The following is a 20,792-nucleotide window of genomic DNA, read 5'->3' as shown; positions in this document are numbered from 1 at the left end:
GCTATTAAATAGGTTATAGACTAGACAAGGTAATAATAAAATTTTAGGAAGTTACTGTTTAAGTAAAACATCAAACATAACAAAGGTCCACAAGACAGACCCCTCACTGATAAACTTTCATTGTTTTGGCCCTCTCAGTGAAAATAAATAGAGAAATATGATTAGGTTTGAGGTCCCCATAACCTTAAGCTCCTACTATTCATGCATGTGATCTGGACACCGAAATTATGTGAGGACTACTTTAAAAAATCACACCTATTATGCATGCAAACACCTCCAAGTACTTGGGAATTTATTTCAAGGTAAAAGTTACCAAATCCATAACCTCTACAAGAGGTCAGTTGTCTGTAAAGTTTTTCATCAAGACTACATACTCCTTTTGTTAGGCATATATTTTACTGGACTTAACCCATACATGTCAAAACATGTTTGGGATACAGAAAATGCTAAGTTCATAATGAATTTAAAACTTATTACTGTTCCTGTTTGAGGACCTGCATTTTTTTATGTGAAACTGGCTTCTTACATGGAATAAATGTCAAAATCAAAAACAGAAGTCATTTAATTATAATGGATTTTTATGTCACTCTCCAGGAAGAAAATAGTGTATATCCATAAAAGCAGATTCTTCTAAACCACCACCACCGCCACCACCATCCCCAAAAGGCAAGAGAAATTTTTTAGTCCTGTAAGAAATTATGTCTCAAAAATGTTTAAACTTAAGAAACTGACTTTTAAAGCTAAAATAAATCACTTGGAATAATGAGAAGTTGTGACCTTTGGAAATGAAAAGGGAAACTGGGATTCTAATATTTAGGATGAGGAACTAGAGTGTAATCTTTCAGATGGTAAATAGGGTAATAGCAAGTAATTTTAAAATACCTATCTTTTAGGGAATTTCCAAAATTATTTGAAGACTTCTGCTTATTTCAGTTAAGGATATTCTGTGACAGATTCACAGAAGAATCCACAAAGATTTCCCAGTCTGATCCGTACTCTAATAAAATAATACCCTAAAAGTAGCAGGAAATAAAAGGGGGCAAATTTCAAAAAGGGAAAAGACTGGATTTTGTACCAAATACCACCCTCTCCCATAAAGCAGCACAAGGCTTTGCAAAGGTCAAGCCAAATTTACATGAAATGGGTTTGGCGCATGCTCTCTTATACCAGGCAAAGCTTAAACTGGAGTAGTGCTGGAGAGATTTACGTTTTCTCCTCACCAGAAGATGTCGAGGTCTTTGTGGTTCAAAAGTTGAGGTATGCTGCTTCGGAGATGGAGGTCCCTGTGGATGAAGAGGATAATTCGGATGTAGCTAACTGAATGGACTAATGTTCTATTTAAGTTTTAATATTTGATGGTGGATCACAATGATTTTTTAACTAAGTTACTCTTTCTGGTTTTGGTAACTTTAAAGTTTTCCCAAGTAGACTGCTGATAGTTAGTGAACTTATTTGGGGGTTTTTTCATAATGCTTAAAAAGTTCATGGAGAAAGATTTTTTAATTTTTGTTTGTGAGAGAATAAGAGGAAAATAGACAAAAGACAGAAAAAGAATGAAGGGGAAATACCGGGGTGTATATTCAGTTGTTTAATACTGTATTCATTTTTATTTCAGACCTAATTAGAGCCAAAACCCTGAATTCCAAAACCCTTGAATTCCATCTCCTATGTATGATCATGTATGTACATAAAATACTCTCACTATATCCTTTTAGGACAGTTGTATTCATTCACTCTGTGGGGAGGATCTTCCACTCTGTGAATAATATAACATTAAATTGGACAGTTTTATATTTTGAGAAATACTAGCAGATGCCAGTAAGTATTTTCTTTGAAGACTCCTCTCACTCAACTTCTTTCTAGACCACAGGCATGAAGATGAGCCCATCAGGTAATCAATCTGCAAAGTAAAAGACTGCAGTCCTGCCTTTGACATGGACCTTTATGTCTCAAGGTTAAGCTTATTTTTCTTAGTAAAATTTCTGAGAGAGAACAATTCCTAAAAGGACACAATGCAGTAATATCATGGAAATCCAGCACTCAATGAACATATTACTACTAGCTTTGTTAATCATCAAAAACCTAATGGCAGCTAAAATTGTAATTTAGAAGTGTTCAAACTTCAAGTGAAATGTTCAAAGTAAGTGTTACATTTAAAGGCAAAGTCAGCCATCTATTGCACACAGACATAACTATATTCATTCGCATTCCAAACATAAAGGGAAAGGGCCAGCAGAACAAACAGTAACAATGAAAGAATTCAAATAATAGCACTCACCAACACATTTTTCGGCCAATTCACCTAAAAAAGCATCTGATAATTTTGGATTCCAATCCCTGGTATGGATCTGTAAAATGTGTTTTCTTGCCTAAGAAAAACAGTACAAATAAATAAAATATCACCAACCTCTCAAGTGTATTAGCTGGAACAAATTTATGCACTAACCATACCCCAGAAAAACAACTGTTGTTTTTTGTTTTTTTTTTAAGTTTATTTATTTATTTTGAAAAGGGGGAGAGAGGGCTTGCAGGTGGTTTGCAGGGGGAGAGGGGGACTGACAGGGACACAGGGAGAGGGAAAGGGAGGGAGGGAGGGAGGGAGGGAGAGGGGGAGAGAGACAGAGAGAGAGAGAGACAGAGAGAGAGAGAGAGAATATGAATGAATGAATCCCCAACAGGCTCCACACTGCCAGCCCGGAGGCTGAAGCGGGGCTCAATCCCATGAACCGTCGAGATCACCACTCGAGCTGGTATCAAGAGTCAGACACTTAACCAAATGAGCCACCCAGGCGCTCCAACAACTATTTATTTTAAAAGACATTTCTATACCATGACATCCAAGTCAACTCTAATTTCCCATAATAATAATACAATAATATGTGGTAGAGATCATGTCTCTGTTTAACAAACCAAGATATTTAATATTCTGAGAGGTGAAGGAATTGACTAGTGGCACATGTGACTAAGTGACTGATCTTGAGTCATCTAGGACTAGATTCAAAACTAAGTTTCAATATTTTACGTCAGATCATTTTTACCATCTAAATACATATAAAAAACACTTTAATGTATTATAACATTTATAATCTTTTACTGAAATATAATTATAATTGTACAGTGTTGTAATAGTTTAAAATGTACAACATAATGATTCAACAATTGCATACGTTACTCAGAACTAACTTATTTTTGTTTTTGTTTGTTTTTTCTTTTTAGGTAGGCTCTATGCCCAACATGGGGCTTGAACTCACAACCCCGAGATCAAGAGTCACAAGCTCTACTGACTGAGCCAGCTAGGCACCCCAGTCAGGGATAACTTTGAAACTACAGATTCAGATTTCACAGAACTTTTGGTTCTATCACATGCATGAGGTATTATGACTGCCAATGAAGTAAACAACAATTTAAAACTTGAAAAAAAGTTTTCAATTGAAAAAGTTTTCACTAAAGAAATATAATGCATATCATTATCTTGTAGGTTAGTTGATATTTTGGCATTTAATATATAACAAGGTAGTATTTCAGTAAATATTAATATAATTCATTTTAAAAAGTCAAATGTTTGAGCAATTCTACCTTGATTTTTTTTTTCAAAATAGCATTCTCTACCTTAAATCTGACTATATAGTACAATCAAAATTTTAACATCTTGGTTTCAAATTAAATGAAATGTCTTCTTCTTCCACAGTCAAAAAGAAACTGAAGTAGTAAGAATCCATAATCAGCTGATATTACCATCATGAAGAGGCATATCAGAATTTTACTTTCACATTTGCCTTCTTTCAAGGAAAAAACAACACTTTGTAAAACTTGAATACACTTGTTCCCTCAACACTGCTACTTGAGCTTCTTAAAGACTATGAAAAAGCAAATTATAACCAAGAGGATAATTGTATTGGCTTTATGAGGAATTTGGGGTCCAGCACCAGAACAAAAAGGACTTCAAAGTCATCAAGCTAAGTTGATGGTCACCTGGGTTGCTCAGTCAGTTAAGCATCCGACTCTTGGTTTCAGCTCAGGTCATGAACTCCTGGTTTGTGGGATTGAGCCCCGCATAGGGCTGACAGCACAGGGCCTGCTTGGAATTCTCTCTCTCCTCTCTCTCTCTGACCCTCCCCCTCCTCTCTCTCTCTCTCTCTCTCTCAAAATAAATAAATACACATTAAAATTTTGTTTAAAAAGTTGAGGGGCGCCTGGGTGGCGCATTCGGTTAAGCGTCCGACTTCAGCCAGGTCACGATCTCACAGCCCGTGGGTTCGAGCCCCGCGTCAGGCTCTGGGCTGATGGCTCAGACCCTGGAGCCTGTTTCCGATTCTATGTCTCCCTCTCTCTCTGCCGCTCCCCCGTTCATGCTCTGTCTCTCTCTGTCCCAAAAATAAATAAACGTTGAAAAAAAAAAATTAAAAAAAAATAAATAAATAAAAAATAAAAAGTTGATAAAAGGGGCGCCTGGGTGGCTCAGATGGTTGAGTAGCCGACTTCAGCTCAGGTCATGATCTCACGGTCCATGAGTTCGAGGCCCACAGTGGGCTCCATGCTGAAAGCTCAGAGCCTGGGGTCTGCTTCAGATTCTGTGTCTCCCTCTCTCTCTCTCTCTACCACTTGCCCACTCACGCTCTGTCTCTCTTTCTCAAAAATAAACATTAAAAACATTTTTTTAAATAAATAAAAAATAAAAAGTTGGTAAAATTTGATATCACTCGCTATTGCTCTAATTCCAAGTTCTAAGTTAGGTGTTCAGCTACCAAAATTAAAGCAATGATGTGACATTTATTTTCTTCGAACTCAAAGTATCTGCCTGAATAGATACCAAAAAAAGTATAAAATCAAGATCCAAAAAGAATGTCATCCTGAGAGCTTATATTCTCTAGAAGATGACATCAAGAATCTATTTTACCTCATTAGCAGCACAGGCACCACTTAGTGAAGACCCTCATAGAATGAGAAGCACATCAAAAAAACAAATTTAAGGGGTGCCTGGGTGGCTCAGTTGGTTAAGCGTCTGACTTCGGCTCAGGTCATGATCTCACAGTTTGTGAGTTCAAGCCCCGCGTCGGGCTCTGTGCTGACAGCTCAGAGCCTGGAGCCTGCTTCAGACTCTGTGTCTCCCTCTCTCTCTGCCCCTCCCCTGCTCACACTCTGTCTGTCTCTCGGTCCCTGTCTCCCAAAAATAAACAAACATTAAAAAAAAAAAATTAAGTTGGAAAATACCTTGAAAAATATCTATTCTTACCCTGTCATTTTACAAAATAAGTAAAGATTTAGAGAAATGAAATTAATTACTTAAGGTCAAAAGTTATTGTCAGGTCTCTAAAACATTTAGTGCCTTGCTCTTTCTCTATATAATCAACCAGAGTCTCCTTTCTTTATCATAAAAACAAGAAATAGAAGATGAAATTAACTAAATTAGAAATGCTTAGGGGCGCCTGGGTGGCGCAGTCGGTTAAGCGTCCGACTTCAGCCAGGTCACGATCTTGCGGCCCGTGAGTTCGAGCCCCGCGTCGGGCTCTGGGCTGATGGCTCAGAGCCTGGAGGCTGTTTCTGATTCTGTGTCTCCCTCTCTCTCTGCCCCTCCCCCGTTCATGCTCTGTCTCTCTCTGTCTGAAAAATAAATAAACGTTGAAAAAAAAAAATTAAAAAAAAAAAAAGAAATGCTTCATTATGTGCTTTAACTCTCTCTCCCTCTGTATATATGAGTTATATGGCTTCCCCTACTAGAAAGTAGCTTCCTCTACTATTAAAAAGTCAAAGTCAGGGGCGCCTGTCAACTGAGCATCCAACTCTTGATTTTAGCTCAGGTCGTGATCCCAGGGTCATGGGACTGAGCCCCATGTCAGGCTCTGCACTGGGCATGGAGCCTGCTTGAGATTTCTCTCTCTCTGTCTTTCTTCCCCTCCCTTCTTCCCTCCTTCTCTCTCTCTCTCTTCCTCTACCCCTCTCCTGCTTGCACACAGACATGTGCTCCATCTCTCTCTCCCTCTCTCTCTCTCAAATTAAAAAAGAAAGATTCAAAGCCATATTCAAGCTCTTACTTTTCAGGATTCATAAATACACACATAACACATAACAATAATCATTAAGTGTTGGTGGTAATAAAAAGAAACAAAAGAAATTAAAAAGCATCACCGCTTCAAGAAAATGTGTTATTTTTTGCTAATAAAGGGTTAACAAAATTAGTAAAATTTGGAAGAACCAGAGCTTACTTTTACTTTTTTTTTTTTATAATAGTTGGTCAAACAACAGGAGTCATGATATTCCACCGCTCAAACTACAGGACTAACATGAGACACTGACTGGTTATTGCTTTAAATTAATGGCCAAATGGAACCTTAACACTCCTCTCAATCCTTCCCTAAGCCATTCATTAGGCCTATCTCCTAGCAGACTAGTTCAGTTTCTCTATCTGCACACTCAGCTTCTCATTCAGACCTTGCTTGCTAAGTCACTAAGAAAACTGAAGCAGTCAAAAGAGAAGTTCCAAAGACTCTCCACAGCAACTGGGTCCACCTGTCAGCATATGTACCCATAATATTCTGTCTTCTCCCTAGTATCACAGACGAACTATCCAAATCCTATCTAAAGTCATTCTCACCACTCATATAGTAAATACTATCCCCCCTCTTGCCTATTAAGGACACACTATGGTAATTCTTTCTCAATTTCATCACCAAAATTTCCTTCTCTACTGAATAACTGTCTCAGCTTTTTTAAGAACATAGGTTCTCTTGCCTCCAATTCCCTCAACATCTATCACCTTACCTCAATCCTTTGTGTCCTTGTGCAGCAAAACTCTTTGAAAAACTTACCTTCATTAACTGTCTCCAGTTCCTCCCCTCCTGTTCTCTCTTAAGCTAACCATACTCCAGACAAGCTTTTTTGCACCCACCACTAAATCAACTTGCTCCCATCAGGTTCACCAATGACCAGCATAATGATAAATACAATGGCCAATTTTCTGTCCTCACCTGAGTTAATTTAGCAACATCTGACAAAGTTAGTCATATACTCATTGTTACACTTCTTCACTTGGCTTCCAGAATCCACTTACATAGTTTTCCTCTTACCTTACTGACTGTTCCCTAGGACAGAGGATTTGATAATCTCATCTAATCTTGATAATCTCATGACTTTATTATCTAAGCAAAAAAAAAAGCTAGTTCAGACCTTTTCCATAGACACAGACCAAGAAAAATGATCTTAGGTTTAGGTCTCAAAGCAGTTTCCTTGAAACGTAGACAGTTAAAATAACATGGAAAACTATATTGAGATCCATGCCGTACAATATGGTAAGCCACTAACCACACAATGCTATTTTATTTAAATATTTAAAGAAAATTTAAAATCAGTTCCTTAGTCACACAAGTGACATTTAAAAAGCTCAATAGGGGGCGCCTGGGTGGCGCAGTCGGTTAAGCGTCCGACTTCAGCCAGGTCATGATCTCGCGGTCTGTGAGTTCGAGCCCCGCGTCAGGCTCTGGGCTGATGGCTCAGAGCCTGGAACCTGTTCCCGATTCTGTGTCTCCCTCTCTCTCTGCCCCTCCCCCGTTCATGCTCTGTCTCTCTCTGTCCCAAAAATAAATAAACATTGAAAAAAAAAATTTTTTTTAAACAAATAAATAAAAAATAAATAAAAAGCTCAATAGCCACATGTGGCTAGTGGCTACCATACTGGACAGTGCTTAATGGACAATGCAAATACAGAACATTTCAATCATTAGAGAAAATTCAATTGGACAGTGCTGTTTTAGACCTTGTTTATTGTTTTTGTGTGGATTGTACATGAATTGTGAGGATTGTGAACGGCATACATGACTGAGGTCCACATGACTAGGGTGATATAAAAGATAATCATTTAATTCAGATAATGGCTTTCCTGTGCCGAAATGAACACAGACTGTGTCTCTTAGAACTAAACACACTCTCCACGTATGCTAGAGCCTAAAAGATGTGCTTGGACTGACGTTGTCCCAAACAAAGATAACTGGTGCTTCCCCATGCTGAAATAGACTGTTCCCACTTCTACCCTTGTCCCCACAACAAAGCACACCTCTACACATTGATACAGTCCTGGAAGCTGCACTTGGGTAATCAAAATGCTGTATATTCTGTTTCCTATCCTGACAAAGTCAGGTAAATTCAGTACCAAAGTAAAGCCTCTAAGTTAGATAGTCCAAAACTGAGACAACTACAAATGTGGATGTGTAGACTGATTTCAAACTGAAGTATTAACTGTCCTACACAACAGCAACATTGCCTTCATTTCCCCATAATCTTCTACACTGTCCTACTAATCACAGCATTTCACATCTATGTATGTAAACCAGGCATCTTACATGGAGATCTAAATCAAAGCTATGCAACAATTACAAATGTGCATGTGTGTATATTATATATTCATAAATAGCATCTTCTTTCCTTAGGTTATATTTGTATGGATATGTTATAAATGTTTTAATTATGCTTAAAATGTTAAATTACATAGAAAATATTGTTAAATATAGTATCTTCTCTACATATATCTCTCCCTCTCAAACTTGAGATCCTCGTGAAAAGACAAGTCAATGAATAAACTGGTCCAAACCAAGAATAATAAAAATATCAAGCAGAATTAGGGGAAAAACTTGTATAATATATTAACATTTTACACAATGACTATACATTGTGTAATTATACATTCTTTTTAAAAAAATACACTGTAATGAATAATTTTTGCTGCTCTAAATTAAATATGATGTTATGGTCATTTCTATGAAAATTTGCACATTGGGTTCTTATTTATAAGCTCACTAATATTCTAAAAACATTATTTTTATGGGAACAAAGCTATTTTGGCTAAGTGGAGACATATAACCTGCCATCCAAGATAATTACTACAATCTGGTGAACTAAAGTAAGCATTTTAGTAACCTAATCAAGAGTTTTCCTGAATAATTATTAATAGAAATAGACTAAATTATTTAATAATCACAAGCTTTTTCTGAGAATTAACCTAAGATATTTCATAAGCACAAAATTTTAGAAATGAAAATTCATAAAATATCACTCTCACAGTACATACATGTTTGATAAATGGATCACAAATAAATCTTAACATATTGAAAACAAAAACTTACCTTTTGATCAGGCAGATTGAAAAGGAATTCTCGGTCAAAACGACCCGGTCTCCTGAGAGCAGGATCTATAGAATCAAGTCTGTTTGTAGCACCAATAACAACAATTTCACCCCTGTTATCTAATCCATCCATAAGAGCAAGGAGGGTTGATACTATAGAGCTGTAACAAAAGTTTCAGACAAAATGATAAATTAAAAAAAGGAAAGAAAAACTGTAAAAACTGCTGCTTATACTACACTTTACCAGTCTTAAATGCTAATAAAATTATAGCATGAATAAATCTTAATGCAAAATAATGTACAGAAATTATTTTTAAAAGTATTCAAACAATTCATTAATAGACACATAAAGCAAACAAAGAACAATAAAAGAGATAAGGATTCCATCAGAATTAATAATTTTTCTGCTTCAAAGGGCACTATCAAGAAAACTGAAAAGGCAACCTAAAGAATGGGAGAAAATTTTTGCAAATTATATACTTGATAAGGGTCTAAGGTCCAGAATATACAAAGAACAATTACAACTCAACAATAAAAAGAAAATTAACCCAACTTAAAAATAGTTAAAAGAGGGGTGCCTGAGTGGCAGTCAGTTAAGCATCTGACTCTTGATCTCGGCTCAGGTCATCATCTCACAGTTCATGAGTTCAGGTTCCGCATCAGGCTCTGCACTGATGTTGCAGAGCCTGCTCTCATTTCTGTCTCTGCGTCTCTCTGACTTTCCCCACTTGTGCTCTCAATCTCTCTCTCTCTCTCTCAAAATAAATAAACTTTAAAAAAACTTTTTTTTAAGTCAAAAGATTTAAATAGACATTTCTCCACAGAAGATATACAAAGGGCCCATCATTAGGGACATGCAAATCAAAACCAAATGAGGTACCACTTTGAACCCCCCAGCATGATTATAATAAAAAAGACAGATAATAGTAAATGTTGGCAAGGATGGGGAGAAATTGGAACATTCACACAGTGCTTGATGGAAATGTAAAATGGTGTGCCTCCTTTGAAAAGTCTGACAGTTCCCTCAACTATTAAACATAGAGTGATCATATGATCCAGCAATGTCTAAAAAAAACTTGTACAAAAATGTTCACAGCAGTATTCATAATAACTAAGAGGCAGAAATAACTCAAATGCCCATCAACAGAAAAATAAATGTGGTGTATCAATACAATAAAATAGAATTTGTCAATAAAAACAAATGAAGTACTGATAGATGCTATGATACAGATGAACCTTGACAACATTGAGTTAACTGAAAACAGCCAGTCACAAAAGTCCCCATATTGTATGATTCCATTTATATGAAATATCCAATAGGCAAATCTACAGAAATACAAAGTATATTAGTGGTTGCCTAGGGTTTAGTGGGGGATGAAGAGGAGATTGGAGAGTTATGGGTAAAGATTAAAAGGTTTCTTTCTTTCTGGGAAGATGAAAATGTTCTAAAATTAGTTACGGTGACAGTTACACAACTCTAGAAATATATTGAAAGCTACTGAACTTGTGGTTTAAGTGACTGGACTGTATGATATATGAACAGTATCTCAATAAAGCTGTTTTTAAAAAGAAATACAGGGGTGCCTGGTTGGCTCAGTTAGTAGAGGATGTGACTCTTCATCTTAGGGGTCATGAGTTTGAGCCCTACATTGGGTATAGAGATTACTAAAAATTAGTTAATTAAAATAAATATAAAAATCTCAAAAAAAAAATCTAAAAGTCTGTTTTAATATATAGCAATCTGGGGGGAGGGGTTATATCTGACAATTTATATGATGTTTAGAGTTCCTATAGAATTACATGTGCATTAGGGGTGCCTGGGTGGCTCAGTTGGTTAAGTGTCTGACTTCTGCTCAGGTCATGATCTTGCAGTTCATGGGTTCGAGCCTCGGGTTGGGCTCTGTGCTGACAGCTCAGAGCAAACAGCTCGGATTCTGTGTGTGTGTGTGTGTCTCTCTCTCTTTCTCTCTCTCTCTCTCTGTCTCTCTCTCTCTCTCGCCCCTCCCTTGCTTGTGCTCTCTCTCCCTCAAAAATAAATGAATTAACATTAAAAAGAAAGAATTACATGTGCATTACTATTATCCTTTCAGACAATTTCCTTACAATGGCAACTATTTTAACTAAGTTCAACTCAAAATAATCTTGTGCATATTTTAGTTTTTGAAACTATGACTTAAACATTTCTGAATAAATTTGTTACATGTCTAATTATAACAAAAATCAGTTCTAGTAACAAAGGTCTTCCTAGTGTTTCCCAACTGTTCTCATTTATATCCTTTACTCTTACTGCTAATACCTGCCAGAAATAACTTCTCCAATATGCTCAACATGTTAAAGAAATCATTCTCACTCCCAAATAAACTGTTCTAAATGTTTCTCAAAACTATAAATGGAACCAAAATGCTAGAGATCCAGTGTACATGCATAGAGAGGATTTGTGCTTGTTCTTTTCTTTTTTTTTCTTTTTTTAATGTTTATTTATTTTTCAGAGAGAGACAGAGCCTGAACAGGAGAGGGGCAGAAAGGGAGGGAGACACAGACTCCGAAGCAGGCTCAAGGCTCTGAGCTGTCAGCACAGAGCCCGATGTGGGACTCGAACTCACAAACCCTGAGATTATGACCTGAGCTGAAGTCAGACACTTAACCTACTGAGCCACCCAGGCGCCCCTAGACTGGATAATTCTTTATTCTGAAAGACTGCCCTGTGCATTATGCAATGTTTAACAGCATCCCTGGTCTCCACCCACTATCCAGTCTTGACAATAAGACCTACCCAGGCACCCTGTGCTTGTTCTTTTCTAATTAAATAAGAGAAAATTAATGACCTAAGTGTTTCACTTCAGATATAAAGAGTGCAATAAGCATCCTGAAGCCTAAGTTCATATTTATTACCTCAAATTTTTCCTTAGCACATTCCAATCACAGATAGGCATGTCAAGTGTTTAAGATTTATCAACATTTTTAAGTGTTTTCTACAAGGATTTTCAGAAGACAAAGTCTTAAACATGGCCAGAAACAGAATTATAACTTAGCTTAGATTCTACCAACAGTTGTCTTCTTTAAAAAAAAAAAATCAAATGACCAGCCCTTGGATCAAAATCCTCTAGTAACCCCTATTATGTTCAAAATAAAGTCCAAACTACTTTATACTATATTTGAGGCCTACCTGCCTGCCCTAACCCTTCTCCTACATTATCTTCTAAAAGCATTTGTGTAATTTAAATATGGATCTAAATAAAATGAACTGGAATTGTTTTGTATGGTATGAAGAGGGATCCAATTTTTTCACCAGATACCCAATTCTCCCAACATTATTTATTGAATAGGTCATCCTTTCCCAATAGTATCGCACGGTCTCTTTTATTATAAATCAAGCATCTATATATGTGTAGATTTATATATGGCTCTGGCTCTTTTCCATCAGTCTATTTATCAAGACTTCTACCTACATCAAATCATCTTAATCCTAAGAGGCCTTAATAACCAGTAGAGCAAATACTCCCACCTTGTTCTTCCACAAAAGTCTTCACTATTCTTAGTCCTTTTTATTTCCATACAAATTCCAGAATCATTTTGTCAAGTTCCACCCCAAAAAAGTTGATTCTGAACAGGATTATACTGAATCTATTGATAAATATGGAAGAACAAACAACTTTTAAATATCCAGTCTTCCAACTTATGTAATGATATTTTTCTCCATTTATTTTATTTTCCTTTAATGTTTCTGAACCAAGTTTTATTCTTCCCCCCAAAACTGTACATGGAACTTAATTTATTCCTGGTATCTTCTATTCTAAGTGAGTTTATAAATAGTAATTTTGCATTTTTATGCAGAAAACTGGTACACAGAAACACAAAATTCTCTATAATGATTGGTTTAACATTGCAAGATGCTCATTACTATACTTAAGAAGTTATCTAGGGGTGCCTGGGTGGCTCAGTCAGTTAAGCGTCTGACTTCAGCTTGGATCATGATCTCATGGTCCGTGACTTCAAGTCCCACGTTGGGCTCTGTGCTAACAGCTCAGAACCTGGAGCCTGCTTCGGATTCTGCGTCTCCCTCTCTCTCTGCCCCTCCCCCACTCATGCTGTCTCTGTCTCTCAAAAATGAATAAAAGTTTAAAAATTTTTTTTAAAAAGAAGTTATCTAGAGACAGCTTTGGAATTTCCACATGCGTAATTATATCACCTACAATGACAACAGTATTGTTTACTCCTCTTCAATACACACACCTTTGTATTGTTTTTTCTTGCCAGACTACACTAACTGGGATCTGTGTACACTGTTGATCAGAATTGTTCACTGCAGCCATGCTTATAATACCTCATATTAAAAGTTTTCATCTTTCAACATTAAGTATGTTTGTTATAGGTTCTTATAGATACCTTATATTCTTCATTCTCTAAGATGAATGATCTTATCAAAAATATTAAATTTCATCCATTTCTTACACATCTATTGAGATGACCATATGATTTTTCACTAATATGATAATGTGATTAATTTACCTTAATTGATTTCTCTCATGTTAAACAAACCTTGTACATGTTAAATACAATCAATTTGGTCATGATGTATTATTATCCTTCTTAAAGCTTCCTAGAAGTCACATGTTACTATTTTCTTTAGGAGTTTTATATCCATGTTCACAAGTGAAACTGGGTTCCAATTAACTTTCTCATACTATTCTACATAAGTTTTTCTTTTTAATTAAGTCTTTTGAAGATATATTTGACATACAATACACTGAACATTAACTTAAAGTATACAATTGGGTAAGTTTTGAAGTAAATACACACTTGTGAAACTACCTTGTAATCCATCCCTACAGCCCTTCCTTGACCTCTATCCAATACCCAGGCAACAACTGATCTGTGTTCTTACTTACAGATTAGCTTGCATTCTCTAAAATTTTATATGTATGGGATCGCACACTAAATACTCTTTTTTTTCCGGATTCTTTCACTGAGCATAATTATTTTGAGATTCACCACACTGTTGGTTTACTAATAGTTTCTTCCTTTTTATGGTTAAGCAATATTCCATTATATGGATATGCCAAAATTTGTTTACTGAGTCACATGTTGATGGCCATGTGGATTGTTCCTAATTTGGGACTATTATCAAAACAGCTATGAACATTCATATACAAGTCATGAAGATTTTCCCATAGGTTTGTTCCTAAAAGTTTTACACATTTACCTCTTAAGTTCATGCCTTTATCCTCTTAACCTTTAATGCTTAAAGAATCTGACACATCACATTTTGCATTCCTAATATTGCATATCAAGGTCTCCTTTTTGTCCTGACCAATCATGCCAGAGGTTTGTTAATTTTATTAGTTTTTGCAAAGAAGCAACTTTTGATTTGTTGATATCTATACGTCTTTGTTTCAAGTTCATATTGTTTGCTATTTTTTGTTTACTAGTAACACTGAATTAGAGTAACAGCTCTTAACAGCAAACAAAATTCTCTTATATCTTTTTGTTATTTGTTTCTTATATTCTGTATATCACTAAACTTTGAAAATTAGTTATGATTTAAGACACAATATATGATCAATTTTTATAAATCCTGTGTATGTTTGAAAACAGTGTTCATTCTATATTTGTCTCAGGTAAGTATACCCACTAGATCATAAAATAAGGTTGTTCAAATAATCTATAGGGCATTAACATATTTTTTTTTTCTCATTTGGTCTTTTAACTACTCAGAGGCACATATCTCTCACAATGACTGTCAATTGGACTCTGCAGATCTGTCAATTTTTGTTTTATACAATTTGGAAACACAGTCATTAGGGAATTACAAATTCTAAATTGTTACTAAATGACTATTATGGACATTTTATATGAATAAAACCATATAACATGTAACCTCTTATGTATGAATTACTTCACTTAGCATTAAGTCTTTCAGGTTCATTCATGTTACATCTACCTGTACAGGGTACACCCATTCCTCTTCAAAGTGGAATAATATTCCATTGTATGGATATAACACATTTTATATATCCATCCAGCAGTTGATGGACATACGGGTTATTTCCATGCTTTGGATAGTATGAATAACACTGCTATGAATATTCATAACTGAGGTTTTGCATGCCTTTCCCCCAATTTTACTTGGAATCTTTCTATATCTTTCTTTACACATAGATATGTCTCTTATAAACAAAATGTCATCAAATTTTGGTCTTCCCCAGTCTGACAAATTTGTCTTTTATAACGAACATTTAGGGCACCTGGGCAGCTCAGTCAGTTAAGCGTCCGACTTCAGCTCAGGTCACAGTCTCACAGTTCATGGGCTCAAGTCCTGCATCGGGCTCTGCACTGACAGCTCAGAGCCTAGAGCCTGTTTTAAATTCTGTGTCTTCCTCTTCTCTCTGCCCCTTCCCCACACTCTGTCTCTCTCTCAAAAATAAATAAACATTTAAAAAAATTTTTTTAATAATATAAAGAACATTTAGTCCCTTTACATTTCATGTCATTTTTTATATAATTGGGTTTAAACCTACAATTACATGTTGTGCTGTTTCTCACACTAGTTCTATGATTCCCCTCCCCTTCTTCATTCCATCTGGATTGATATTTTTGTTATTCTATTCCCCCTTACTAACAGTTTAGAAATTATGTTTCTATTAGTAATTACTCTAGAACTTAAAACCTGCATACTTGGATCTCAAAGGTTCCCCTTCCAAGTTTGATGGATGAAGACTTTGCCAGATGATCCCTTACTCTACTTCAGAAAATAACTATAAAACCTGTACATAGTAATACATAAACATATACTTGAAGGAACTGGTGAGTAAACAGAGATACAGAGGCTCTGTTGGAAGTTCATGGTCACTTGGAGAAAAGGAGAACATACAGAGAGCAAGCTCCCCCCTCTCTCTGGCTTTCAGCACAGGGCTAAGTATAGTGAGGCAGGTGAGGAAGATGATGTAGGGAAACCCCTTAGCTTTCCAACCTGAGAGTTCAGAAAAGAGTGTGGGATGGGGCGCCTGGGTGGCGCAGTCGGTTAAGCGTCCGACTTCAGCCAGGTCACGATCTCGCGGTCCATGAGTTCGAGCCCCGCGTCAGGCTCTGGGCTGATGGCTCAGAGCCTGGAACCTGTTTCCGATTCTGTGTCTCCCTCTCTCTCTGCCCCTCCCCCATTCATGCTCTCTCTCTGTCCCAAAAAATAAACGTTGAAAAAAAAAACATTTAAGAAAGAGTGTGGGAGATCCCACAAGAGCAAGAGCAGGTGAGGACATCTCCAAACTCTATTTGCCCACATCTCTAAATGACCCCTAACAAACAAAGGCAGAGGGCAAAGAAACCAGCCACAGATAAAACATTTGAAAGGAGGCCAAAGCTGCCAGCTCTGTAGTTCAAGCCTAAAACAGAAAATCATCTGTAAAACAAAGGAAATATTACGCATAAAAGGAAAATAATAAAATCCAAAGCCTTCATAAACTAACATTAATAATATCCAGGATGCAATCCAAATTGCCCAACAAATGAAGAACCAAAAGAAAAGAAAAGAAAAGAAAAGAAAGAAAAGAAAATCAAGCAGGCCTAACAGTGAGATGAAACCAGATGTTGAAGAAGCTAACACAAAAGGATTTTAAAGCAACGATCACTGACCTCGATGAAGTAAAACAAAATATGTTTAAATGCATGAAAATCATACTAGAAAAACATAAATAATGAAAAATAATTAAATGTAAGTTCTACAATTGAAAAATAATTTCTGAAAAAAAAAAATGTGTTGGCTGGACGAAACAGCAAAATGGACATGACAAAGGAAAAAGTAATGACTGACTGAAGACAGATGAATAAAAATTACACAAGATGAAGAGACAAAAAGATTGAAAAAAAGACAAATAATGATGATAACCACAAATAACAGTAAACACAAAGCCCATACTGAGAGGCATATCACCACTAAGCTGTTAAAAACCAAAGCTATAGAGCAAATATTCAAAGCAGCAAGAGAAAAACCACATATTATAAAGCACAGGAAGAAGGATCCAATTAATGGCTTTCTACTTCTAGGCTGTAATGTAGGGGACATAGAATCCTGGTGGGAATCAGCTGGCTGACTCAGTAAGTAGAAGAGACAAAGCTGAGATTCCAAGGACCCCAAGAGGACTTAGAGTTCACCAAAAAGAGTACCAGAGAAGAAACCACTGCACAGAAAGAAAACTTAAGAAATAGCCACAGGGCCTCTCCAGACTTCAGCTAAATATTGCACGCATGTGAAGAAATCACTCACAGCTTCGGGAAAAAACAGTATTTTTCCCGACTAGAAGTAACAGTATTTTATACTCACAAAGAACCAGGAGTATTGCCAGTTCCCAGAAGCCAGATTGGTAAACCTCATGATTCACAGGTCATTGTGTGTAATACACACAAGGACCCTCCTTCATTAGTGGGGAATAGTTAGCTACACTGAAGACTGCTCCAGATCCATGTAACAACTCTTAAAAGCACGATTCAAAAGAATCAAACTGTTTTCAAGTAAGTTAACGGTGTCCCCTCAAAAAACTCAAGAATATTTATTTACAATATCCTACCTAGGACTCAACAAGGCAAAATTTATGTCTGGCATCCAATAAAATTGCCAGAAAATACAGTGTATAATAAAAATTAATCAAATAAAATCAACCCCAAACTAAGATGTTAGAATTGGCAGATAAGGACATTAAAGTAGTCATTATAAAGATATTCCAAATGTTGAAAAGTTTCTTATATTTTTCTACAGAAGATACAAAACAGACCCACACAGAACCTGTAGAGATCAAAATAAAAATATGTAAGATGAAAAATATAATGAACCAAAGAACAGATTAAACACTTTAAAAAATTAGTTGACTAAAAGAGCAAAGCAACTTCCCAAAATGAAACACTGAAGAGATAGTTTAAAGCAAACTTAGGGGTGCTTGGCCGGCTCAGTAGGTAAAGCATGCGACTCTTGATCTCAGGATTGTTGAGATGGAGCCCCATGTTGGGCATGGTGATTAGTTAAAAAATAAAAATTTTTTTAAAAAGTCAAAATTAACTTATCATCAGTGAACTGTGAGACAAGATCAAGCAACTTATAACTGGAGGACCACAAGGACAGGAAAGACAAAAACAAGGGAGACAGATAAATATTTTAAGAAATAATGGCCAAAAACATTAAAACTATGATGAAAACTAGAAGCTCACATATGTCAGGAGCTCAATTCAAGAATTAGAAAAAAAATAAATGGAGAAAACACTACCAAGGAATATCATTAAACAAACTGCACAAAACAAGCAATAAAGCAGAAAACAACCATTAAAAGCAGTTAGAGGAAAAAGATACACAGCCCAGCAATTCCACTCCTAGGTATCTACCCAAAAGAGATGAAAATATATGTGAACACAAAGACTTACATATGAATGTTCACAGCAGCATTATTCATAACAGCCCAAATTGGAAACAATCTAAATACATATCCAATGTGTGCCTTATCCATACAATGGGTACTACTCAGCAAAAAAAAGGAAAAAAACAGCAACACATGGCAAATCATGGATGCTCCACTAAACCATCATGCTCACTGAAAGAAACTAGACATAAGAGACCACATACTGTGTGATCCCATTCACATGAAATGTTCACAAGAGGCAATTTTATAGAGACAGAGATTAGATTACTGGTTGGCTGGAGGGGAAAACAAGGATTTACTACAAATGGACATGGTGGATCTTACAGAGGGAAGAACAATGTTCTAAAATTGCTTTATTCTAATGTTGTACCACTTGGTATAGTTATTTTTAAAATCATTTTAAATGATGCATTTTAGGGGTGCCTGAGAGGCTCAGTTAAGCATCCAACTGACTCTTGATTTCAGCTCAGGTCATGATCTTGTGGTCATGGGATCGAGCCCCACATAACGCTCCATGCTGAGCATGGGGCCTGCTTAGGATTCTCCCGCCCCTCTCTCTCTGCCCCTCCCCTTCTCGTGCTCTCTCCCTCTCTCAAAATAAATGAACTTAAAAAGCTCCTTTAAAAAATCACTCCATTTTATACTTGAAATGAAATATATAAAAAATGTAATATATATGTAAAAAATGTAATATATATATATATACACACACATATATATATAATATACATATATATTATATATAAAATATATAAAACTGTTACGGGGCACCTGGCTGGCTCAGTCAGTAGTGAGCGACTCTTGATCTCAGGGTTGTGAGTTTAAGCCCCATCCTGGATGTGGAGATTACTTAAAAAAGAAGTCTTAAAAAAAACTGTTACAGTTTTATTGATAAACTAAATATTGATATTTATATATCAGTGAACTGATATGTAAAATAAAACTAAATAGAACTGCTTTCTTAAAAAAAGTTAACTTTTTCAGGCATGGAAAAGGTGAAACAATTTATGTCCTGCAGACCTACTCTGTAAGAAACAGAGGCAGGGGCACCTGGGTGGCTCAGTTGGTTAAGCGTCCAACTTCATCTCAGGTCATGACCTCATGGCTTGTGAGTTCAGTTCAAGCCCCACACCGGGCTCTGTGTTGACAGCTCACAGCCTGGTGCCTGTTTCCGAGATTTTGTGTCACCCTCTCTCTCTGCCCCCCCACCCCCCGCTCATGCTCTCTCTCAAAAATCAATTAACATGTAAAAATTAAAAAAAAAAAAACTGCCTGGGTGGCTCAGTCGGTTAAGTGGCCGACTTCAGCTCAGGTGATGATCTCGCGGTCCGTGAGTTCGAGCCCCACGTTGGGCTCTGTGCTGGCAGCTCAGAGCCTGGAGCCTGTTTCAGATTCTGTGTTTCCTTCTCTCTGACCCTCCCCCATTCATGCTCTGTCTCTGTCTCAAAAATAGATAAACGTTAAAAAAAATTTTTTTTAATGTAGGCAGAAAGAATTATAACACATGGAAACAGAGATAGCTACAAAACAAGGAACATCAGGAAGGTAACTACATCAATGAATCTTTAAGGATGATGGTGGTTATTAGGATTATTATTTAAATCTCTTCAAAAGGATGTGTAGTGGAAAAAAAAGTATGACAGCAATAGCACAGGAAAGCAGAAATGCAAGCATACTATTTTAAGGTCTTCTATCATATGTGAAATGGCATGTTGTCACTTGAAGGTAGATGATGACAAAGTAAAGACATATACTGGAAACCTTAAAGTCACCATGAAAATAATAAAATGTAACAAGCTAACAAAAGAAGTAAAATGGAAGCATAAAAAAAATATTCAGGGGTGCCTTGGTGGCTCAGTTGGTTAAGCACCCGATACTTGATTTTGGCTCAGGTCTTGATCTCACAGTTCGTGGGATTGAGCCTCTGGCTCTGAGCTGACAGCACAGAGCATGCCTGGGATTCTCTCTCTCCTGAATCTCTGCCCCTCCGCCACTCACGAGCACACGCACTCTCTCAAAATAAATAAACGTTAAAAAAAATATTCAATTAATTGAAGGAAGAAAGAAAAAGGAAAAAACAGAACAAAGAACAGATGGACAAATAGCTAACAATCATCAAGATGATAAATTTAACTTTATCAATAGTCATATGGGGGTGCCTGGGTGGCTCAGTTGGTAAGCATCCAACTTTGGCCTGGTCATGATCCCACAGTTCATGGGTTCAAGCCCCGCATCAGGCTCTGTGCTGACAGCTCAGAGCCTGGAGGCTGCTTCAGATT

At 36.5% G+C, this 20,792-nt stretch overlaps 1 protein-coding gene across 3 annotated transcripts in view; it reads right to left on the bottom strand.

Moving 5' to 3' along the window:
- ATAD2B (ATPase family AAA domain containing 2B) overlaps positions 1-20,792 on the bottom strand; it is a 166,189-nt gene that overhangs the window by 72,179 nt on the left and 73,218 nt on the right. For all 3 annotated transcript variants that reach the window (XM_023252067.2, XM_023252068.2, XM_045054873.1), the window contains 2 exons: positions 9,114-9,273; positions 2,279-2,369 (listed from right to left, as the gene is read on the bottom strand). In XM_023252067.2, the coding sequence (XP_023107835.1) occupies positions 2,279-2,369; positions 9,114-9,273 (251 nt within the window). The remainder of the gene's footprint in view (positions 1-2,278; positions 2,370-9,113; positions 9,274-20,792) is intronic.

Source organism: Felis catus, chromosome A3 (assembly GCF_018350175.1).
Source record: "Felis catus isolate Fca126 chromosome A3, F.catus_Fca126_mat1.0, whole genome shotgun sequence".
NCBI lineage: Eukaryota > Metazoa > Chordata > Mammalia > Carnivora > Felidae > Felis > Felis catus.
The sequence above is the reverse complement of the archived record's forward strand: the minus strand, read 5'-3'. Positions and strand labels throughout refer to the sequence as shown.